The sequence below is a fragment of the Anastrepha obliqua genome, chromosome 1 (assembly GCF_027943255.1).
Source record: "Anastrepha obliqua isolate idAnaObli1 chromosome 1, idAnaObli1_1.0, whole genome shotgun sequence".
Lineage (NCBI taxonomy): Eukaryota > Metazoa > Arthropoda > Insecta > Diptera > Tephritidae > Anastrepha > Anastrepha obliqua.
The window spans coordinates 184212209-184238489 of record NC_072892.1 but is presented as its reverse complement, the minus strand read 5'-3'; the positions used below and the strand labels follow the sequence as shown (position 1 = coordinate 184238489).

General features: G+C 36.0%; 1 protein-coding gene across 2 annotated transcripts in view; it reads left to right on the top strand.

Annotated features, from left to right (window-relative positions):
• Positions 1 to 26281, top strand: part of LOC129243781 (protein similar) — a 182853-nt gene that overhangs the window by 14941 nt on the left and 141631 nt on the right. The window contains exon 1 of one of the 2 annotated variants that reach the window (XM_054881083.1): positions 14442 to 15598. The exons of the other annotated variant lie outside the window; for it this stretch is intronic. Within the exon in view, the coding sequence (XP_054737058.1) occupies positions 14457 to 15598 (1142 nt within the window). The 5' untranslated portion in view covers positions 14442 to 14456. Of the gene's footprint in view, positions 1 to 14441; positions 15599 to 26281 lie in introns of those variants that run through there. 2 annotated transcript variants of the gene reach the window in all.

The following is a 26281-nucleotide window of genomic DNA, read 5'->3' as shown; positions in this document are numbered from 1 at the left end:
TCCTTGAACACCGAAGTGTCCCGGAACCCATATAGGTACAAGCCTGTTTTGTCTTGCGACAGAATTTAGCTTTTTCTTACATTCTTGAACAATCTTTGAGGTTTGCTTCGCGTTCTCCAGGGCCTTCAATGCAGCCTGACTGTCGCTGAAGACTCCAATCTGTTTCCCGCTTCATCTTCTCTCGATTATCCATTCGGCTACTTTTAGGATGGCAAAAACTTCTGTTTGGAAAACAGTTGCCATTCCCCCCATAGCATAGTGATACTTATTACTATCGTTTAAGTACCATCCGGCTCCAGACCCTATTTCAGTCTTGGACCCATCGGTAAAGAAAATATTCGTCAAACCTCCCTGCATGCATTCTGGATTGCTCCATTGCTCACGCAATGGAAATCTGACATCAAATTTCCTTCCGAATGAAACTGTGGGTATCAGGTCATCTTTAGGTGCCCAAAACAGTGGATACTGCTCCGACAGCAACTTAAAGATTTCTCTGTGTCCCAAGTTCCATCTTCGTGCCAGAAACCATATTTATGGAGTCTACACATTGCTTTTATTGCTTCCTGTTGTATCTTAAGATCCAGGGGGAGCAAATCAAGCATAGCATTTAGGGCATCACCAGAGGTTGTACTCATGGCACCCGTGATGCATAAACATACACTTTTTTGCAGCCTGTATAGTTCCCGGATTGTGGACTTAACCATGCTCCGTCGCCACCAGACCACAGAAGCGTAAGTGATGATTGGTCTGATAAGTGCCGTGTATATCCATAGGACCACAGCAGGTTTCAGACCCCAAGTTTTGCCAAAGGCTCTACGGCATTGCTGAAAAATGTTCAATGCACGATTCACCTTCAGTGAAACGTGTGTCTCCCAGGTCAGCTTCTTATCAATTGCAACATACTTATGACGGAACCGTTTTTTTGGTATAGCCACCAGAGCAGTCTTCGATTTTTCCATTACTTCTTTTCGGCTGATAAAACGCGTTCTCGTAGTGGTTTTTTGACTCGATCAAATAGAAAAAAATTTCAGAGAGCCAATTCAGCAGAATTTAATGGTTGTTGGTTGGTATTCGTTTCGTTCTTGGTCGAAAATTGACGAATATTTATGACCATGTGTGACGGTGTGTTATCATGGTGTAAAATCTACTAGTTGTTTTCCCACAAATCATTTCTTTTTTGGTATTGCTTTACGTGAATGTTTCAGACTTGGACATGATGGTGATATCAAGTCAGGTCCTTTGGGACCAACTCCGCATATGGCGCGATCCCAAATCATTAACTGCAATGACCTGAATGGATCCATAAGTAATGTTCAAGTCTTCTGCCAGCTTTGTGATGGTTAATTACACTTATTGTTTCACTTTATTGATGTTTTCATCAGTTTTCGTAGTCGAGGGCCTGCCACTACATTCGTCATCCTCGATGGACTCACGATCTCTTTTCAAGCACTCATGCCAATCGAAAATGGCCGTTTAGAGTATCATTAACGAGCCAATTTCTCAACATTTCTAAAGTTTTTGCACCATTGAATTCATTTTTAAAAAATCGAAAATTCGTTGCAGTGGGAGATATACCTAAGGCGGGGTAATTTTTACAAATGTCAAGCAATGGCGGTACAATTTTGGTATGCTGGTTTATAATAAAACTGAATATTGTATTGAACAGCGCAAGTTTTTTGATTTTACAGAATTTCAAATGGTTCTGGGCTTAAGAGGGCAAAGAGTAGTGACATTGACTATTGGTGGACTTGCACGTGTCAGGTTGCATTGTTCAGTTTCTTCAACCGAAAATTATACCAAAAAAGTTTACATGGCTTATTCTTGGCTGTAAGAACATTGACAACAAAAAAGTCTAACAAAATTGTCTTGAAGATGTGTAAAGAAGTAGAAACATTCCAGTCGAGCAACAACTCTGCCTAGTTCAAATCCAAAACTAAATGATTAAATTTCGAAATCACAGCATGTGTTATTGAAAGAAATATTACTACTACTATTTACAGTAATATGCGCAAAATAATAAATTTCAATATCAATAGTGCGAGCTATGCGCTGCAAACCATAAAGAGCAATAGGGGCAAGACACTTGGTAAGGCTGTAGCTTAGCCCATCATCCATAAAAATCAAATCTAAAATTCAATCGAGTTTGTTTACAATGTTGTGAATTTGTCATAAGTTTAGACTAAGCTAATTATCTATTAAGAAAGATTCACAAAGAGAAGGCAGATTATTAGGAATAAGCTTATCATTGGAACAGATATTTCACCAATTAACATTACTAAGGTCACCCTTTACGCGCTTTCATAATTTCACTCTTCTCCTTTCTTATAGCTGAACTATTCTTTTGTATTTCATTGCGCTTTAAATTATTGAAAAATGTTCAAATATAATATATTGCAATCTGAACTTATCGAAGAAAATATCTAATATGAAAGTAACAGTCAACCAGAAGCAACTTCAAAACAGATAAACATAAAAAACAAAAAATGCTAAACGCGCTAATTACGTTTTAATAGAAAAATAGGAATATCAAATCAGCGAAATCCGAAAAAACAGGCCTACCAATACTTTTATAGGTTTGCTTGCATGTGCGTGTACTCGTTTAGTGCCAGTTGATAGCCCATTTATGCTAGGCATGGAAAGTCAATTTGGTAAACCCAATAAACAATTTGATGAAATTCATATCGAAGGGAAAACGCCATGCGAATATCGCAACCTAAACTCATTTCAAACCCATCTTCCACATCTTGTTGTATTTTATTAAATATTAGATGTGTTTATTTATATGGTTTTTTCTCTTTTGATATTGCATTTTTATCGAAACATGGCAACCAATGCAGCTTGTCAATATCGTAACAATTTATTTGCCTGTCGGCGTCTAAGATTTAGGTATACATTCACATAAAACAATTTATTTTCTCGTATATTTGGTTTTTCTCTATATATTATTTAAAAAGGAAATGGCAAAATCAACTTAATAACTGATATTTTAAGTATCATTTTAGAATTGTAGCAATTCACATTTGACAATAAAAAAATTAATCAAGCGAATAACTCTGGGTTTGCCTTTGGTGGAAATATATTAACTCCTGAACAAACTGACAATGACGAGCTGGACGCGCCAGAAATTATTGAGGTTTGATGCTATTTGTGAGATCAGCATTTGTCATATCGAGCCCCTTGGTTTGATATACTTGTATGCATGCTTCTAGTTACCGTTAGAATGTAATTTGTATAAATCTATGCAGCCATCTACGCTAACTGGAACACATGCATGTACTCAGTATGTCCGAGTAGGTATATGAAAATACGATGCATATAAAAATTCATTTCATTCTTATAAAAAGTAACACTTGAACCATGAATAGTCCATTAACTTGTGCTTGGATCTCGAATATGATACAAATGTAGGTTTGCCCAATAGAGTTCCATATAAAATATAATATTCCAAATAGAGCTTTTCCAGTGGATATGGAAAATAAAAAAATAATTAATAAAAATCCACATTGAAAGTCTATTTATTTTTATTTTTTATTTGATAAAGTTTACATAATAATAAATTATTGAATACATTAAAACGAACGCAACGCTAGCAGCAGAGGCTCTTCGGCTGGCTGGTGACGTGTGTAGGGTCAGATACGACGGAGAAGGTCGGTGTTCTTTCTTTTAAAAATAAGAGAGGATCGATGTTATCGAACTGGAGAAGCAAGTTCTGGGTGCTGCACACTAGCTGTAGTTTGGCAAAAGGGGCAGGTGTTTTATATAATGTCCTGCAATAAGTCTACGCTGGTTATTACGGTGTGCCCTAAAATGTGCCTTAAAAATATGGAGACATGTGTATGGAGTTGTGGTTGGTGGGTACCGATGATAGATAGTCAGGTTTTATTCGGTTGGGGTTTTTTTGTCGGGGGAACTAGCAAGTGCAGCACTCGGATAACATTAAGTCCATTATACAGTACTCGGGTTCCCTTTTTAATTTTCTTTAAATCCATCCGACCTTCGAAAAAATCAGAGTAGAATGAGCCAAGGTGGTCGCTTTTTAACACATCAGTGCCAAAGAAAGTGGCTCGTCATCAGCCTAACCAGCTGCTTACAGTCACTTCTGCTTCATCACAGGAAGATCTACGACAGTCAGTCGGACATGACAGGTAACATCAGTTTCGTCGGCTGGGTTATTGTCCGAATAATGGTGTTTATAGTTCGTCCATTCGCGTAGTAACATTGTTTGTGTCTGGCGATGAATAAGTTGGTATATGTCGCTGGGTAGGATGATTTCGGATGTCTTTGTTGGTGTGGCGGAAATGTCCTTACGTTGGATGCCGGATTATTGAAAGTTTCTTGTGACATTATCTTCCTTTGCAGCTGGAAATTTAAAGACAAAACTGTGTCACGAAAAATTTTATTTATTTTGGCTTACGGGTTTATAATTTTCAAATATTACCAACATACACTAAATATCTACCCTGTAGGAATATTTTATAAGATAAGTAATTTTTTTATTAAATTAATTACAAAAATTTAATATTTTTAAATTATTCCAACCTATTTGCACTAAATCACTTCTTATTTGTTTGTGGAATGCGTCAGTTCAGCACTGGAATCCGGCTGAACCTGTGCAGGTGTTAACCCCACTCGGAATGTGTTATGCAGTACATTTTAATAGTAGCAGCCAACGCCGGAAAGCTAAAAGTAGGCATTGAAATACGTACATATGTAATCTTAGAGGAGTGAGATTTACTGCAGGGTTTATACGAGTAAAGACATATGTGCATTCTGTCAAAAAAGTACCGGGAATTGTTCAATAAAACGCAAAATAATCGTTTAATCATCAAAATTTATTTTGTCGCCTTCCAAATAGGCTCCATTCGAAGCAATACACATATGTCAACGTTTAGTCCAGTCATCACAGCACCTTTTAAACGCATTTGATCAGATCTTCTTCAGCTCTTTCTGCGAATTCTCCTTAATGACCTCTATCGACTTAAAGCGGCGTCCGCGGAGTGGCAATTTAAGTTTTGGGAAAAGGAAAAAGTCACAGGGGGCTAAATCCGCTGAATACGGTGGTTGTTCGATGATATGTGTCGAGTTTTTGGTTTCGTGTTCACAATATGAGCCTTGTGAGACGGTGCGTTATCTTGGTGGAAGATCCATCAGTTTTCTTTCCACATATTGGGCCGTTTCCTACGCACATTCTCTCTCAAACGTCGTATAACTTCCAAATAATATTCTTTATTTACCGTAGAACCATTTGGAACGAATTCAGAGTGCAAAACACTATGAAAATCAATGAAAATTAGTAGCATGACTCTCACTTTTGACCGACTTTGACGTGGTTTCTTGGGTTGACTGGTTTGCTTGTCAAACTCATATACCCACGTGTCATCACCTGTTATGATGCGCTGGATAAACGTTGGGTCCGAATTCACTTGCTCACTTGCATGTCTTCAGCCACCTTCTTCCGATGAATTTGTTGGAAGACATTCAACTCTCTTGGAACGATTCGAGCAGCCACGTGTCTCATGCCCAGTTGATGGTGTAATATTATATATTGCGAATTGATTCGTAAGATATGCTAAGGTCACGAGCTACCTCCTCATTTAAGGTTGATGGTTTAAGGTTTTCCAGCACCATTTCCTTGACTTTGTCGACGTTTTTATCCGTTGAAGACGTTGATGGGCGAACAGATCGAGGCAAATCTTCCACGACTTTTCGGTCCTCTGCAAAAGCCAATCGTAGACTCGTGCTTTTGATAAAGCACACCACTCGCCATAGGTTTTCTGCAACATTTTCAACGATTCGGTACAAAAAAATCCCGTTCAAAAATTTTACACATACCATATGTGTAACGCGCGCTTTTTAAATTAAAAATTCCCGATATTTTTTTGACAGAATGTATGTGTGCATGTATATGTACGGCATCGCGCGCGCTCGTGAATTTTATTTTAAATACAAATTAATCGTATTATTTTCTGACATTCTGGTATATTCCGCTTTCGTTCTCACAATTACTCCTGCTCATGTTGTTGTTGTTATTGTAATTTTAATATATGTTGGATGTGCTGTCAATTCTAGTTTGGATGGCGATCGTTTTTATACGTTAAGTTTCGTCTTGTTCGTTGTTATTTATACATCTTATTGTATTTTCTGTTGCTGCAAAGTGACGACCTACTTTGTTGTTGGGCACGTTAGCGTAGTTCAGCGTAGCACTGCTGCCGTGAGTTTACTTTTACGTCTGTGGGCGGGCAGCCAACAAGCGGGTGGGTCAAACAAAGGCATGCGCCCAAACGTCACAGAGGCTATCTATCATTTTACCTTTGCTTCTCATTTTTATTTTTTACTTATATTATTCTTCTATTCCCTTTTCCGTACTCCTCATATTTTGTGGATTCCACCACGATTAAAGCTTTTGGCCTTACTTATAAGTAATATTTGAGGGAATGCAATACCAAAGTCTGTAGTTACACGAACAATCGAATGCTCAACAGCCGTTCCCGATTTTTTTTAGTTTGTGCTGCAATCGTATTTATGATACTTAATACTCGTATAAAAGCTGTTACTCGCACGATCATTCCCCAAAAGAGGACGATGGCCTGGTAAGCAGGTTTTTAAATTAATTGATATATATACCTTTTTACGTCGTTTTATTTTTATTGCATCTTTCGCTTGTACATCTTTGCTCCCAACCGTCATCAGACGCTGATCTGTGTGCACCTTGCAAGGTTTTTTTTTTTGAATGAAGAAGAGGCGAATACGCTCACAGTGCGTCAGACGCAAGATGGATTTCAAATTGTCAAAGGTATTATGAGAGTATTCATAGAGAATATCGGGGGCACTGACTTACGATAGAAGATTTTCATTATTTTGTAAGTTTCCATTGATATGTATGTATGTATTCATTAATTTGAATTTAAATTAATTTAATTTGTTTCTACATTTAGGTTAAAAACAATTAGTCATAGGTGGTACATTTTTTCCAAGTTTTTGTAAATTTTTCGTGATTTATCCATTAATATAAAGAGCCAAAATTTTTTCTGATGCCAGTCTTAATTTTTGTAAACAACATCCGCGTCATTGACTATCTCTGACATAACTCGCTATGAGCCTCCTACAGGGTGGTCTTCTTGCGTTTGGGATTCAACTGGGTTTATGAATGACTGCCCTCGGGCATGAATCATCACAGTTTTTTCCAATAGCTGCCGTCTCTCGGCAGGCAATGACGAACCGCCGAGTGTATTGCTCAATTGAAAAACATCATAAAAAATCCAACTATCGTTTGGCGCAAGTATAAAACTGTACGTCCCTTAATATATTACTTTTATTATGCATTATGAGAACATTTTTAAATTTAAATTATATACAAGGAAAATCCTTTTTAATTTTTCCACATTCCGATATCTTCCCATTTACTATCTTCTAAGTTTGACTTAAACCGTTCTAGATTCACGTCTCGAATCCATTACTTGTAATTTGTTGTTTTTAACAAAATCTCTCTATCAATAGTAAAAATTAAAAAAAAAAAAACTGACATAATATTTTTTTGTTTTTCACCGGTTTTCCTTTCATCAATGATATAATTTATTGCGGATTCACATGAATGATATTTACGGAAGCCCGACAGGAAATTCGAGAAAATTTCATTAACTTCCAAAAAAATAATTCTATAAGTTGTTTCACCACGCTTTCCAAAATCGTTTCAATAGGGCTTAAATTATTATTATTCTCTTTTTGTTCTATTTACTTTCTGGACCGGAGTTATCATTGAATCTTTCAGTGAATTTAGAAAACCACCTCTCGTAATTGACATACTTCTGCTCAAATATGAACGAGACGTTATCAATAAAACGGTCCGCGGATGACATTTGGCAAAAATAATTTTTTTGTTTTTTGGTAGGACTGTTATAAGCTTACATGGCAAATTTCAGCGTGATATGTCACATAGTTTGTTTTCTGTGCTACTGTAAACAAGTCAAGCTCGAGTGTGTTCTTCGAATTCTCTTTTATGACTTCAATTGTCTCAAAATGTTTTCCACAGAGCGGCAACTTGAGCTTAGGAAACAGGAAAAAGTCACATGGAGCCATATCAGGCGAATACGGAGTTTGCGGAACGGTATTAACATTATTTTTGTTCAAATAATCGCGAACAAGACGTGATGTGTGAGCTGGTGCATTATCCTGATGCAAGAACCATGACTTGTTGTCCCACAATTTCTTCCTTTTAAGACGAATGTTCTCGCGCAAACGCTTTAAAACGTCTAAATAATATTCAGCGTTAACCGATCGGCCTTGCGGAAGGAACTCGAGTGCACCACACCTTCGTAATCGAAAAAAAAACAGTCAGCATAACCTTAATTTTTGAGCGACTTTGGCGTGGTTTTTTGGGTTGATGTACGGGCCTCTTTGAACGATTTGTACTACTGGAAAACACGTGCACGCGATAGAGCAGAGTCCCCATAGGTTGTCTGCAACATTTTTAAGGCGTCTGAAGCCGAAATTTTGTTGGAATAACAAAATTTCAAACAAATTCTTTGTTCAACTTGAATTTCCATCGTTAAATTCGAAGAACACAGTCGAGCTTGACTTGTTTACAGTAGCACAGAAAACAAACTATGTGACATATTACGCTGACATTTGCCATGTAAGCTTATAACAGTCCTACCAAAAAACAAAAAATTTATTTTTGCCATATGTCATCCGCGGACCGTTTTATTGATAATGTCTCGTTCATATTTGAGTAGAAGGTATGTATTTACCATGACCATCAGTGTTACTTTGTTGTTGTTGTAACAGCATAAACATTCCCCATACTTATACGCTGCTGAAGTGACAGTCCCTGGGCGGATATAAATCCGGGTCATTCCGGTTACAGAAAACCGACTGTCGTGGGAACGCAGTGTGTGCTTTATTTTACCGCAGTTACTCTTTTCATACCCTTCTTCCTAAGAAATCTGATTTATTTTTCACGGTTTTACATATTTTATAAAGTTTTCGTAATGTAATATCTCTAAATTTAATACGCGTTTTATATCTTCACTGTAATTTACATATGTCACATACTCAGTTTATTCACATTATCGTCATTATATTCCACCCCTTCAAATTCTACACAATCTATTTTTGTTGTTCTTCATATCAAACTAGTTCTTTGATTTTGTTTTCGCATTTGTTTTTACGTCTTTGAATTTATTATAATATTTATTATATATTTGTTTTGGGCGATATTTATTCCGGTTATATGTATATTTCTTATCTTCGTATGTACATATATACTCCCTCATTTCTCTTTCCCATTTCTGAAGAGTATTTTGTAGTTTTGTAACTAGCTATGCCTTGATTTTCTCTGTTTTAAGTTTTTTTAGACTATGGCTGAAGCTTCTATTTGACATCTTATACTTGCTTTTCTTTGTCTTTATATTATTTGAGATTATGCTCTTTAATATTGTCTCTGTTTTTTTGCCCTTCATCCTATTCCACATTTCTTCCGTCAAAATGTTTTTTGAATAGTATTTTATCATTAAATAAATATTCTAGCAGTTTGTGAATATTTGCGTTGCAAGAAAATAAAAATAAACACCATAGTTAATATTATTACTTCGGAAGGACGGATCATTCGTTTTTTTTTTAATTTTTTCACGTTGCTCTGCAATAATCCTTCTAAGTTCTCTAACTCTCGTCGTCGTAGTGTAGAGAAAAGTATAATATCAAAATAGGCTGGAAGTTTTCAATTTAGTACCATTGCTGCATAACTGAAAATAAAGCCATACATATGTATTGCCTTCTAATGAGATGATGATAATGATACCAGTGTGAATGAGAGCTTTAGGTAATTTTTTTGCATCATAACACTTTTCCACCAAAGGAGTGATATGATTTTATGTTTTAACAGTTACAACTTCATTTTGTTTTAAATAAATAAGTGCGCACACACTTATACTAAGTATACACTTACATACATCCACAAAAAAATTTTCACGTAGTTATCAGCAGTAGAATTAATATTGTAAAGCTAAAAGGTAATATCAAAAGGATTAACTTTTGTGTACATCCGACTTTAGAAGACATGAGCGGATCAGTTGATCAGTTTTTATGTTTGCCTTAAGCCTATTTTGTTTACAGTGCACCAAAATATATCATATCTGCAAGGTAAAAAATAAACAATTAAATAGGAAGAATGTGTATATACTAGTCATGCAGAATTTATAATAGCCAAATTTTTTAACTTCATACTTTGCAAGTGTGTAAAAAGAAGAGAGGGCAGCTTTTTTTGGTTTATTCTGGTTTTATTACAAATATAAAACAATCCAATTGTTTTTAAAAGCCGATTTCACGGGATAGTATGGATTGCTAATCATTCACGTTTTTTTCACGTGGATACGCATTCCTTTTATTCAATGGGTAACTGGGAATGGGACTATTTAATTGTTGTTGTGACAGCATAAACATTCCCCATACATGGACGCGGAATGTTGTTAGAGTGATAGTCCTTGTCCGGTAACGTAGAACCGACTGTCGTAGGAATTATGAGTGGATAGTGTTAACACGTTGAGCGCGTCGCGGATATTTCTGACCTTTTCCTTCGGCCGGCAGAAATTAGTCGCTCTCTAAGTATGCGATAAGTAGCAAGAAGTAACCGGACAAAGAATATCAGTTACGGAATTTCGGCGACAATTGGTAAATGGACTGACAGCGACTAGATGAACAAAATCCACTTCGGGAAGGAAAATTGTTCATAAATTACAGAAAAAGGAAGGAGACGTCCATAAAGTTCGGAAGTAGTGTTCTGGTTGTTATGATGACAGTTCAAGATTACATTGGTCTAAGAAAGCCAAACATTTAACAAGAACAGTTGTTATATTTTGCTTCATGGGAGTCAACACATTCATCCAGGTTACATTTATCTTTTAACTTTAATACTGTCGGTCCCACAAAAAGTGTAACGACGGTCCCTAGGCATCGGAGCCGGGCACGGAGAAAGATTCGCGACAGTCCCAGGGACCGGGGTCGCACTGCTAGGTTTGAACTTTACATAAGGTTTTCAATTATTTTTTCTTTTGTACTATAATTTTGGAGCTTCATAGGGGCATCTAGTCGCTAAAATTTCAGCATAAATATTGAAAAAAACAGGTAATTTCTTGACTTGGTTTTAGTGGGAACTTTAGTGATTGCGACTGCCCGAATTTCTATTATTTGCGTTGAGCCCGGCCATGCTGTAGTTCCCCTTTGCACGACTTCTTCCGTGTTTTGTTTTAAAAGTGGCTTAGAATGTACTTTTTTGTACTTTGTACATTCCACAGGCGTTGCTCATTTTCTTACGGTACTAGGATGGCAGTTGAGGTTCGGTCTGCTTACTATTAAAGATAAAGAAGTTCCAGTGACAGATGTTTCTCTAAGTGCCGCACGTTTTGTAGTCGCAGAAAATTTGGAAAGACACCCTCTGCGCTTATTCTTGGCATAGCTTTCATGCAAGTTTCTAGCCACACACTGTGATTTATTAATTTTGCAAGCGCTTTCTCCTTGTCTAAATTTTTTTTCGATTTCTTTCAATTTCTTTCCGTTCAAAAAGTGCAATGTTAACAAAACAGGCTGAACAAAACCGTTAATAAGCTAAAAATGAGTACTATGATAAACCATATTCCAAAAATTTACCTTTACTGAGTTCAGCTATTAATTAAATACCAGATATAAGGGCGGGCCATATAGCGTTTGCTTTTTGAACCACCTATTTTTTTGAGAATGGTAACACAAATGACATGTCAAATGTGTTCATAATTTACTTAAAGGTTTGACATTTACGAAATGGGACGCTATACGCTTGAACAAAACTGGGAAATATTGAAAACCTATTTTCAAAGTGGTGAGTGAGTCTTCTACTCAAACTGTGAGAAATTTGAAAAAAAAAAATTCCAAAAAAAAGATTTGCCAACAAGACAGTTTGTGGATCAATTTGTTAATCGTGTTCGTGAAAGGGGATCGTTAAGGGGTTACATGGGTTTCGTTGGTTCAAAAAATCGATTTTTTTTTTGGCTTATTAATTTCTACAACATCTCAGGAATATTATCCTAAATTTTCAACGGAGATACAGCCTTTGTGTGCGCTCCAAGCCACTTTTATTGTTACTCAAACTTTAAACGCGTTTTTCTCAGAACTACGTTTTCAAAGTCGATTGTCAAATGTTCTCGAAAACTACTCAACCGATCTTGATGAAATTTTACACAGGTGTTTGAAATACAATTTACTCGTGCTTGAACGAAGGATTTTGTTTTTTTTTTTTTCAATTACAACTATTTAAAAAAAAACAAAATGTCAAGCAAATTTGACCGAAATTTTCATTTTTTTGGAAAAATGTCTGCCAAAATTCCAATTTTTACTTTTTTTTCTTTCCTTCGTTCAAGCTCGAGTTTATGGTCTTAACTAAAGCACTTATTTTTGTTTTTCCATTTTTGATGAGCCTGTCAGGAGTTATGCTGACAACGCGGACGCACCTTTTTTTCGAGGATTCACCGGAAATGAAATTAAATTTTAGATTATTATTTAAATATGTTTCTATAAGACAGAAAAAAGTTTGAATTAAATAAATAATTTTTTACATAGAAAAAAAAATTGAAAATAGGCCTTTTTTTACCCGACGAAACCCATGTAACACCTTAATGGGTAAAACAACACGTGAACGTGCTCCTACAGTGCGTACACCCGAAAAAATTGCTGCTGTAGCCGAAAAAGTGCGTGAACATCCAACAACCTCAACTCGTCATCGTTCTTAAGAATTGAATATTTCACGCACTTCTTTGAGGAGAATTTTGCATAAAGACCTCGGTATGAAGGCTTACAAAGTTCAATTGGTGCAAGAATGACCATCCAATGCGCTTTCGGTTCGCACAATGGGCAGAAAATCGTTTGACTGAAGATGAGCATTTTTACCGAAAAATCATCTTTTCTGATGAAGCTCATTTTTATATCGGTGGTTACGTCAATAAGCAAAATTGTCGGATTTGGGGCTCAGAAAATCCACCCGTTACTGTAGAGAAGCAAATGCATCCACAACGAGTCACTGTTTGCTGCGGTTTTTGGTCTGGCGGCATCATCGGGCCATTTTTTTTCGAAAATGAGCGAGGAGCCTCGGTTACAGTAAATGGCGTTACCGTGACATGCTCAACGAGTTGTTTCCAAAAATTGAAGAGGATGACATGGACGACATTTGGTTTCAACAGGACGGTGCAACTTGTCACACTGCCAAAGTTACACTCGAACTTTTGGCTACCGTTTTTGAAAACCGAATAATCAGCCGAATCAATTAACCAGCTCTCACAAGTTCTCAATGGGGTTCAGATCCGGCGACTGCGGTGATCAATCTATTACATCGACATGTTTTACGCTAAACCATAAGTTAATAGCTTTATTCGCAAAAAAATACGAAGATTTAATAATTATTAGCAGCGCTGTATATATTAACCGCTTCGTTTACTCCTAATTGTGTAATTATTATCCATTACGGCATTTAAAAGCGACACAACCACATCATAATTGTCGGAGCATCCAATAATTTGGTTTTAGGATTTGACAACCACTACCAAACTATTGACTGTTTTTTTGCATGGTTGGGAATCTTCCTATACATACTCTTACAAATGACGTTTCAACAATTCACGCACGTGATTAATGAGTATGTTTACTAGCTATTTTGTGATAATCGTTCTTCGCAGAACTAATATCTGCCCAACTCTTATACATCTCATTATTGATAAGCCATATTGAAACCACCACTGCCAACTGATCAGTTATAACATCCCTTGTCTCTGTTTCATTATTTTCTTGCCGCTCTTCTTCGCTTGTCGCACCTTGCATGTCAGTTCTGTTTTGCTTTTGCGATTTAATAGCCATATCTTATCACTGCCGTGCTCCGGGCCGATAAGGATTACGCTCGGGAATGTATTTGTTATAATTTTTAATTTTTTCCGCTGAGAACCACGAGCTAAGAGCAATGTAAATGACTAGGCCTTATGGTGAGCATGAAATTGTTAAATGAGCTTTCTTTTTGCTCTGAAAAATATTAGCTTTCGTTTAAATACAAGTACATGCAACATTTTAGTAAGTGAGGGTTTCTACTCATTTTAAATATACTTCGTCGTGAGTAGCGGACGTCGTCTGACATTATCGATCGCTCGCGCGACGGTTGACCTGTCTCACAATCTTGTCTTGCCGAGTGTGCAAATCTACAAATTGTGAAATTTCATAAAATTTTTTCAACAAGAAAAGCCTTTTAGAAAGTAACTCTTGCTGACGAAAAGTGTAGTTTTTTCGTGTTGATAGAGACAACATAACACAAAGTGAAAAAAAAAAACAGATGAACACATTTTAATAAATGTTATACCAAACATACATACATATATAATAATTTTATAAGCTTCGTAGAAAAAGTGAAAAAATTAAATAAGAGAGATAAAGCGAAACAAAAATATTTGAAAATGTTTGAGAATCCCAATTCATGGGCTACCTCCACTTTCATGGAGGAGGCGCCCACCCTCTACGATGACAATTTGGATAAATTGTTGAAAAATCTCTGTTGGGAATGCCAACTATACGAGTGTGAACATCAATGCTACGAGCAGGAACCAGTACAAGAATTACAGCAGAAACAATCAGAGTTTGCACCAGAAAAGAAAGCACAATTTCATGCTCAGCCATTGCATTCTAATCTGGAAACCATAAACACTACAAATCAGTTATTCGCGGAATTAACGCCGACGCAACAGCAACAAGAAAGTCTTTCCGATTTCGGGTTTCGGAGTACTTGCGGATGTGGCGATGGGAAGGTGTGTGAAAATGGTGAATATGCTTTATGGGTTCCGCAGCAATATCAACAGACATCAAATACGCAAGTACAAAGTCAGTCTAATGCCCCGCAACAAATAATGCAATCATCAATTGGATCAGTATCACAGCAGCATAATGTCGTGTCGTGCAATGGACCACTTCAACGGTGTCAGTCTTACCAACGTGAAGAGCAATCGTACGGCGTAACCGTTTATCCCCCACGTAACTATCCCGCGCTCGAAGCAGTACCGGGAATAACGTATCCAATTGAGAACGATCGATCACAAAATGCGTATGCGCTACAACAAGAGTTGCCGAGGCACCGATTTCAACAGCCACTGCATCCTTTGCAGCAGCAGCATATACAATCGCAACAGAGCTTCCAGCCGCCACAACAGTTCATTCAAAAACAAAATATACCCAATCAACCAGTGCAAGTGCCACAACAATATGGACAACAACACTTTTCGCAGCATCCGTACAACGAACAATTTATTGACTCACACCGCAAATGGCTTAGTCAACAGCCGACCGCACGACCATCGTATCCTATGCACAGCGGCATTAGCGATGGTTGTGTGCCGGATACTCGTTTGCCTTCTGTGCAAGAACGGAGTGCCGGCTATTATCAACAGGCGCCAACCGGCGCGCCTGGTGTAAATGTACAGCGGTTGCTGGGTCACGCACCGTGTAGTGGGAATGTTCCGTGGTCATATTCCTATTGCTACGGTAATGAGCAGAACAAATATGAACCCTGCCACTTCATACAATGCGTTGACATTGAAGACTTTCTGTAAGTGTCGAATTTTTGTTTGTCGTTGTAATTTGTATACTTCTGGTGTTAACCTTCTATGCACAACACTGTTATTTCTACCTTTGCAAGAGAGCTTTTGGCCTGAGGAAGAATGCAGAGTTCTCAAAACTTTTTTATGCAAAGATTAGCAGAACAAAAAATCGTGAATGTGAAATTAGAAACATCGGCATCTAGGTCCCGATGCAGAGAAACTTTTAGATAGAATTCGATATCGTACATCAAACTTTCTCTATATGAGTTGTAGCTTCAACTGTTGTGGTTGAGCAACAGAGTTGCAATGTTGATAGTACTTCTAAAGAAGATGTTATGCAAAGTTACTACAACAACAACAACAACAACAAGATGTTATGCACCATTTCCAACTCAATCCTGTATTATTTTTTTTCAAAAAATATTGAAAGAAAAGTTTCAGTATGAAAGTTCTATATATTTTTCTAATATCGGTCGCCTGAAGCTCTACAGAAATTAGCCCCTGTTGTGAAAAAGTTAAGAGCCAGGCTAACTAAAATATTTAGAGGCGAAACTAGAATTATATTCCTGAAGACTGGATGCGCCTTACTATTCTTGTTTTCAATGATCCAATTAAATCTGAAATATACCAACAAACAAGAAAAATAGATAAAAACTAATTATATTATCAATATTTCACTCCACTTATAATTTTCTTCTAGAAGGTGCCTAAAACCTAAGGCTCTCTCCAAACAAATAACCAAATTTGCTATAATATTTGTATGACTCGATTCCTTTGTTGTTATCTCCAATTTCCATTTGTCGGCGTAAGGTAATGCTTATATTAGTTTCATGTTATGACAACATTTACTCGAGTCTTAGTTGCTTATCAATAATTAAAATAGCTAACGCATAGGCATGCCAAATGAAAAGTAGACGCATAGAGGGACATAGAGAGAGGGAGCGAGTCCAAATAGGGAGAGTAACAAGCGTGGCGCTACTTTCATGGAATTTCTGCGTGTTTCTAATCAACATAAAATATACGACCTTAATTATTAAGGTAGTGAAATTATCGGTGAAAATGAAAGCACATTTGTTGAAAATATCTGTAAAAAATTGGTAGTTGCACACCCATCAGCCTCGATTTCAATTCCTATAGTTTCCGCTTAAATTCAATTCCGCCTGTAAGTACACTTCTCACAAAAATTAAGGGAGCAGTAAAATTTCCTAAATTTCTTAGTGATTTTTGAAAAGCTATATCTCGGTGAAAAATGGTCGCATGGAGTTCCGAAATGAAGCAATTTGAAGCTTTGAACTTCTAGTTTTTTTTTTTTAATTTGCAAAAAATAATTTGTTAAGCAACAATAATACTGAAAATTTGAATTTGGTTTTTATATATATTTTTTTTATTTAATAAGATACTTCTCAGGAAATTAAATTAGGATCTTATAGAAACTTTTTTCTACTTTCCAAAACCATTGTTTTATTTGTTATGGGGTTATTAGTTGCTGAGATATCAATGATCAAAAATAAAATGGTATTTTTTCGTAAAATGCGGATATCTCAGAGAGAAATGATCGTCGCGAGAATTCAAGAAAAGCAAATTGAAGCTAATTAATCAAGCTAGTTGACTGTATGGCTAGTTTTAGTCGGAAAAATTTTGCCAAGCCCGTGACCTTTTAACTGACGATTACAAAATAACTGTTAAATAAAAAAAAAAACTTTTGCTCAAAGATCTTAAAACTAGAAGTTCAAAGCTTCAAATTGCTTTTTGTCAGAACTCCGTGCGACCATTTTTCACCGAGATACAGCTTTTCAAAAATCACTTCTTCGGGCTGGCATCGAGTCTACCCATGGACCCGAAGTTTATTTCTGTTCTCTTTGCGGAAGACAGCTCGACCCGAACTCAACTTCGGTTAGATGTAATCAGTGCAACGAGTGGTGCCATCTTAAGACTTGTTCAGGTCTTCATATTCATAGAGAGAGGACTTGCGACCACAATGTGACGTTGCCTCCGTTAAGCACCATAATTGGAATCTCTACGGTTCCTCGGAGCGCACCACAATAGCATCACTCTCGCCTTTTTTAATCCCAGAAACTCTTGGTCCCCAAAACTGCCTTTTCTGTGTATCATTTCCAAGTATAAAAAAACAATTTGGACAACAACACTTCTCCACACAAAACCCCTAACAAAAATAAGTTTAAGAAATCGCTTTTGAGCCGGTTCGGTGCTAAGATACGAGATACAAGTTTTTTAAGCCTACCATAACATCCGGCATATATACGTACATAAATAAGCTGCAGAAAGGAATTTTCCAGTAATTAAATTTTTTATGCTCTTAAAAAAGAATTTGGTGAAATAAACGCAGTTATTGGGGAAAACTGCTTCGATTTTTTTACAAGAAGGTACTCATATTTATTTCCCGTCCCTCTGTTTTTCTCCAATGTCTATATGAAAATTCGTTAGTAGGCCAAACACGCACACATCAAACGTCATTTGCAATTCGACGTGCGCGTGCGCAAATTGTTTACTGCCCATTCAAGTCCTACACTAAGTTCATAGTATACTTTTTCGCGACTAACTTGCGTCACCAAATATTAATTCCGACGAATATCCAAGTAAGCGTGCAGAATCTTCTCATAATCGAAACTAATTGTAATCAAATCAAAAATGAACAAAACTCAACATTTTTAAAAAAGCGGGGGACTTCAATGCGTAACTTGTGATTGTTTTAAGCGCAGGTTCTCGAATCCGTATAGATATGTACATACGTATGCGCTATTAAGAATTCGTTGAGAATTGAATAAGGCGAAGCTTAATAAACATATTTTTTACGATTCTATATGTATGCACATGTGTGTTCACATATGGCCAAATAAACTTTACAACTTCTCAAATTCGTGTAATAAGGTACTCCTTTTTCAAGAAGGTCGTTATATGGTAGTATCTTCAGCATCATCTGGCATTTATTTCTGTTTTGTAATATGAATACACCTCTATGGCTTTAATTCGTATTCAGTAAATTCAAAGGCTTTTTAAAATTTATAAAAAGGTTTTAAATATTAAGAAGAGCTGAGAAAAGAAGATCCAATATTCTGGCATCTTAACATCAAATTTTATAAGAATCAACAAATTTCCAATAGCAAAAGCTTTAAATGCAAGAGTGACCTGTTTTAGCTTTTTGTTAAATTATTTAGATTTTTTTATCTTACAGTTTTGGTAGCTTTAAGTTAAAAAAAGAGAAACAAGCACTAAACCCAAAAATCTTCGTATTTTGGGTATAAAAAAGCACTAAATTTATTGCGAAGAGTAAGCGGGTGGCAACACTGCACAACTACACTAATGTGACGTCACGCACTCTCTGATGGCCGCAATCTTGTTTCTATCATTCTTGGTACACATTCATATTCTCATACACGCGATTAATTAAAATTTGATCAAGCAAACGCAGTACTGAAAATTATATTTTTTTAATTTGAATTTATTTATTTATTTATTTAGCTATAATCTACACCATGTCCCGTTTGATTTTATAAAGGGTTAGATGAATGTTGGAAAACGTCGATTGAGTTTTGGGAAACGTCAATTTGATATTTTTCTATAAAGAACAATGATATTATCGCTTTCATAGTGCTCCCCATCAATTGCAACGCACTTATGCCAACGTTTGATCCAGCCCCCAAAACATTTCTGGAACTCTAGATTTAATCTAGATTTGAGTAGAGAAGAATCTTTCAAAGGGATTTGGGAGTTTATTATATTCTTTATCTGCTGTAGAAATTGGTGAGAAAGCAGCTGGTATATTGTTCTTATTCGATCTAATACCTTAAGATATACCATTTTTTGTTTGTTGTCTTGTGAGTAATTCAGGATATTCCGTTTGTAGATCTTTAACAATCTAATTTTTATTCTTTCGAAAAACAAACAAAAAGTTTGCAACATTTAGAAGGAAAAAGAAATTCGAAAAGACTCGAAATTGGTCTATAGCGTATATGTAATTATGGGCTAACAGGGATATTGTAAAAAATAGGTATAGGCATTTACTAAAATATTATATATCAGAATTTCAGAGCACCCTAGTTTTAATTGTTTAATAATTTCTACATTAATGTTTTTTTATGTGTCGTATAAATCTATGTACAATACATGCATATAATTGGACGAGATTACATTCGTCTGCTGTCTGCTGTCATCTGTAGATCATTTTAATGTTCACACTCGAATGTTTTTCAGTGCTCTTTTCTTCTTGGCTTCAAAGTAGCTTACTTGCAATTTATTGCCTTGGGCTTATGATAATTTGTATATTTTATCAGTTTATGTCTCCTTTGCTTTGCTTATATAATATCTTTCCATGTTTGTTGCTAACTTGCAGTTCTATAAAAAAATGTTCGTATGTTCATAAAGACTACTTTGACACCGTGATTAATTTTAATGCATTTTAATTATTTATGAAGAAATAATTCTTGACATTTCCCCTCTCAATCGAATGCGAGTATTAATTTATTTTTATCAAAAAGCTTAAATCGTTCTTTAAATTCATGTACAGTATAGGTAACTATAGTAGTAACCGTTGAAGCTTTTGCTTCCAAATAATTGAAACAACCCGGCGTGAATTTGATTTCGTAATGAAATTTTATACAATTTATACAGACAAGGATGGAATAAAATATGTCTATATTGTTTTGATTTCTAATAATATACATTTGTATACTCGTCATTGCAGGCCGTGGGGCGACTGCTATTAGAAAAAACATTTTTTATCATTTCTGGTGTTTCGTGCCTTCAACAGGTTGCGAACTTGGGGCACTGCCGAATGGTAGCCAGGCACCACTGCAGCCGAATGGAATATAAACAGTAATTTCATAAAAACATCTCAAACAAAAACAAACAAGAAAAGAACAGAATTTGTTTTGTTTTTACTTTTAGGATAATCAACGAAAACACGCACAGTTACAGTTTGTGGATTTATGAGTAATCTAAATGTTTTCATGGCTTTTGTATACATCATGATATTTTTATGACTGTCTTCAATGTAGTGTTGGAGAAGGCAAGATTTCCGTTATCTACAGACGTGATGTCAAAACTCATTTGTTATTTTGTATAAATTGTTGTTATTGCTGTAACGAAGAGCATATTAATCACAATTTCAACATTTATACAAAATTCTTGAAATTTTCATCAAAAATTCGTTGAGTTTAAGATAGTTCTGATTATGCAGCTTTATAGCTCAATAAAATCTTGTTCAAACCTCTACCATAAAACTTCGTGCTGATTTTCAATAGTTCTTTTTTTGAGTTGTAAGACCGAGTTTTGTTACATAATAGGAAGGGCACTATATTTAGGTATACATATATAAAGATAGGTATAACTTGCTCACTTTTGTTACATACAGTATTTTGTCTTTGGCCACCTGCTGTAGTGTAATCAGAATTAAAGAGACAGAACAAAACATTCCTCTAACAACGGATGCCTCAAATAACTTCTTTATAGTTGACCAAGAGTTTACCTATGAAACACAAATACAATAATTTCTCGAACTTTTAAAACTGAATCTCAGCATTTGAAAATTCCGATCATGAGATGGATAAAACTTTTTCACTCGCATTTTAATACGAAGAAGACTTGTGATTTAAGAAACTGTTTTGGAAATGTTGTGGGGGAAAAAATTAGAATAGCGCGGGCTTATCTTATTATTTTTGTTATTATTCGCAGTTGAAATATGAAATTTTATACTGTTTAGCAAACATCTGTTTTTCTCACAGGTTTAACAAAACAGTTCCACGCAACTTTATTCACACTCAAAATTCGAATTTTTCTCGAGGTTTGCTTCGAATAGCTTGTGAAATGAATTATTGCTCATTTTACGGAACCATTGGACAAACTCAGGGCCGCATAGAGGGATCAGCTCCAATTTATATTTATTTTAAATGACATAACTTACGATAAGAAAAGTGAAAAAATAATTTAAGATGGATTGAAATAAAATATTTGAAGAATAAAACCCATTTCCCTATATATGACAACAAGCTGTTCTTAAAAATTAATGTATGTAGAACATAGTACAAAAAGAAGTTGCCTATTCGTAGCTGTGTAGTTACATATCAGACGTTTTGAAATGAGTTCGAAATATAGTTGAAACATTTTTTGAATTTTTGCAAATTTTAAGAACATGATGGAATAAAATACCCCTGTAAAACGATTCCAAAATGTTTATTCAGTGGTTGCATAGGGTGCAAGCTGCAAATGTGGCACGCTACCACTTCTTTTTACTCATTAAGGCGTCAAAATAAATGCGGAATATTGTCTAAAATTTCTATTTAATAAATTATCTGAAACCTCATTAAATGGAGATAGAATTGGAATAGACCATTCTGTTTCCAACAAGTTTCTGCTCCTGCACACAAAGACAGAATTGCCAAAATTTCTGTCGCGAAAAATTTCCAAGCTTCATATCAACGGCAGAATGGTCTCCGTCTTCTACAGACTTACATCCATTCGATTATAGCAATTAGGACAGTTTGCAAGTGGATAGTAATTAAGGTAGGAACTTTGGATAGTTTCAAAAATCAATTGTTTAAAATTTGAAACAAAATACCAAATGAAGTCGTCCAGCTGTTTGAGTCTAAATGGTGAAAGAGTTAGACTTTATTGAATAAAAAGTGATTTTATTAAAACTAAGTAAATAAAACAGCTTTTTAATTTAAAATATGTCTCAACAAATCATAAAATAGCTTCTCCGAGGCCCACATGGACTCTTCACCATATAATGGCTGTACTGAAAATGTTTGATGATTAATTTTTAGCAGTTATAAGGTTTAGGTAAATCGCATACAAAATAGCGAGTAAGGCTATAGTAAGTATTTTTATTGGAGCCATCACCTGCTATTGTTATCCTTAAGCTTCCTCTGGAGAAGTAATAACGATTAACAAAATACGGAATCGATTTTCCACTACCTACTTCGATGGTCCAGGGCTGCAGTTGAAACGAATTCAACATTTGAAGTCAATTTCCTTCACCAGCTTGATAGAGATTGGAGATGATCTGAGATGGGCAGAAAATTATCTTATTTAATTTTAGGTCCAACGGTTAGAATAGTAATGCACCTCTACGCCAATCGCAGTGGGAATTCAAAATTGGCAATTATGTCTCCGAGAGCGAATATGAGATTTTCTCATACACGCCCGCTCAACCTAGCATTTATTTTACAGCTTTTTAAATTTTCGTAGACAGTCATCGACTGCCTTCCGAACCATACGGTCGTTTCCACAGCGAAGTTGTGTTTTCTCGTCAGTGCGATTATTCTTTTCTCTACTTTCCAATTTCTCATTTACTTACTAATTCGTGTGATTTTGCCTCTGCTGATTAATTGTTTTTGGAGTGTAAGCCGAAATGTCCCTAGAGGGACCTCCACTAGGGAATAACAGGTTTTCCTTGTTATCCCCTAGTCCCCAACCAAAGAGGAAAAAAGCAAAATCAGTAACTACAGAGTTTTTTCCATCTTTACCAACAGTAAAAAAAGACAACCCAAAATATCTCGTGGTAAGTGCTGTTGATAATAATAAGCCCCTGAAAAAATATTCGTGTTTTGCAGTGCATAAAGCCCTACAAAATATAAGCTCAGAACCTATGAAAATCACGGACTTAAAAGATGGAAATCTTTTATTAATGGTGAAAAATTCCAATATTGCTAAGAAATTTCTGGCAACCAAACATTTAAATGGAATTTGTAAAGTTAACATTGACCTTCACAATACCTTTAATTATTCCAAGGGCACCATTTACGCTCCGTGCTTAAATGAAATACCAGAGAGCGAAATAGTGGAAAACCTTAAAGATCATGGAGTAGTTAGTGTTTATAAATTTCAGAAATACAATGAGGGCAAATCATTTCCCAGCGGAGTTGTACTCCTTACATTTGATTCTTACTATCTTCCAGAAAAAATCGATGTCTCTTGGTATACAACTAAGGTAAGATCATATTATTCCAATCCAATGAGATGCAAGAGCTGCCAACTGCTTGGGCACACAGCTAAGCGCTGTCAGAAAACACCAGCATGCGATATGTGCGCTCTTCCTCCCCATCTTCCAGTACCTTGCACTCGAATCTTCTGCGTAAACTGCGCTGGAAACCACTCCGCTTCCAGCAAGCTTTGCCCAAAGTATAAGCAAATGAAATGAGATTATTGTAATAAAAACTGACAATAAATGCTCCATGAGAGAAGCAATAAGAATACATAAATTGCAAATTCCACCTCAACTCAACGAGTACTCTACTTCCTTTTCTACTGTAACTAAAGATTCTCTTATTTCTTCTCCTCTCCCTACTGCAGCTACAAACAACATATTAAATATTCAACAGCAAAATAACTCCAAAACTTCACGACTTCTTCCTTCACTCTCTAACAATATTTCAAATAATCAACAACAAAGTGACAAACAAACCTCTTCACCACCTCTTTCCATAGCCGAAAATTGCATTTCAAGTAACCAACAACAAAGTAATACAAACCTGTTTTCTACATCTCTATCCATAGTTACAAACAACAACAAAAACAATCAACATAGCTTTAACACTAACAACATTGCAAGCCTTAATGCAGAAAGCAACAGTCACACTAATAAAAGCCCTAACCTCTCAAATCAAACTATAGCACCAATAAATTCAGTCGATGACTTAAATAATTCGAAATCTTCTTCATACAATATTTCTACATTAAATAAAATATCCCAATCCGATTATTTATCTGATAATATCTCAGATTAAACAATGAAAATTTTGCAATGGAATCTAAATGGTCTACTAAACAATTATCCAGACCTTAACATTCTCATAAATGAATTTTCTCCCGATATTATTGCTCTGCAAGAGACACACCTCCCACACAACAAAACAGCTTTTTCCCCAATCAAGTACAATAGCTATTTCCACAAACTCCCTCAAAATTCTTCATGCAAACTAGGCATTGCCCTTTTTGTAAAAAAATCTTTCGCACATAAAGCTATCCCCATTTCATCAAACATCTCCGCGTTAGCAGTTGAAATAGACATTGGCTTTAAATTGTCAATTATAACCTGCTATATTCCGCCCAATCAGACTTTTAATAGCAGGGAACTTCAAAATATCCTAATCTTATTTCCCCCTCCCTACATCTTTCTTGGTGATGTCAATGCCTGGAGCCCACTTTGGGGCTCTCTATCAACAAACCGTAGAGGCGAAATAATTGAAGATATTGTCCTATCCAACAACCTCATCGTCCTTAACGACGGTTCACCCACTCACTTTTCCACTCATGGCTCCTTCACCCATCCTGACATTATCCTCGCTTCCGCCTCCCTAGGACCCAAATTGTCATCCCGAACACTTGACGAGCTACATAACAGTGATCAGGGGGAAGTTACTACCCTCAACCTACCGATCCAATACCAAGTTAAGCTTAGAGCAAAATTTTTAACTGACAAAGCGGACTGGCCTAAATTCCTCTCTCTTTTGGCAGATACATGTAGCAGTAAGCCATCTTTGCATAATATAAACGCTGAGGCCTCATCCATAAAATCATTAATCAGATCCGCTGCTCACATTGCCATCCCTCAATCCAGATCAAAACAGTTTGCTACAACGCTTCCTTACTAGTCTACTGTTCTCTCATCCCTAAGAAACCACAAACAATCATTGTGGGTCAGTTATAAACAAAGTAGAACATTAGACAACCTTGTAAGATTTAAAAAAGCGAACGCTGTATTTAGGAGAGAGTTAAAATTAGCAAAACGGAAAGCATTAGAAACACTTACGGCCAAAATCACTCCGGCATCTAGTCCCAAGCATATTTGGACAGACATAAAATCGTTCACAGGATCAGGCCAACACAACCATATAAATTCGTCCACTCCCAAACAGGTCCGATCTACAGTGCACAGGATATTTCCGAAGGAATTGCAACCACTTGGAGGGATTATTCACATTCTTCTAATTTCCATACAAATTTCAATACCGTAAAGAACAAAATCCTATCTGAACCCTACGACAACACCTTTCCCTGCCCTAAAGCCATCCTTTCTGATTTACCAATTACGATAGAAGAATTTGAGACTACAATAGGTTCAATGACCGGCAAAACCCCAGGAGCGGACAAAATCCCATATCCCCTTTTCAAAAATCTCCCATACAATCTTAGAAACAGACTCGTAAATCTCTATAACAACATTTTCAACCAGGGTATTTATCCGCAGGCCTGGAAAACTGCAAAGATTATTCCTATCCTTAAACCTAATAAACCCAATACCATTATTTCGAACTACAGACCTATATCCTTACTCCCCTGCATGTCTAAAGTTTTCGAAAAAATAATTTCAACTCGGTTACTGTGGTACGCTAAACAAAAAGGTTTCATATCGGACAATCAATTTGCGTTTCAAAGGGGTCTTGGTGTGATTGATCCACTTCTATATTTTGAACACTTGCCTCAACCGCTTTATCCTCTCGAAAACACGTTTCAGTTCTTAACCTAGACTTCGAAAAAGCTTTCGATAGGATAGGTCCTCATATTGTTCTTCGGCAATTAAAACGCTGGAAAGTTGGAAACAAAATGTACCATACAATTAAGTCTTTTTTACTGAACCGCAAATTCTTTGTTAGTATAAACAATTACAATTCTAATATTTTAAAATTACACAATGGCATACCTCAAGGTTCCCCTCTTTCAGTAATTTTGTT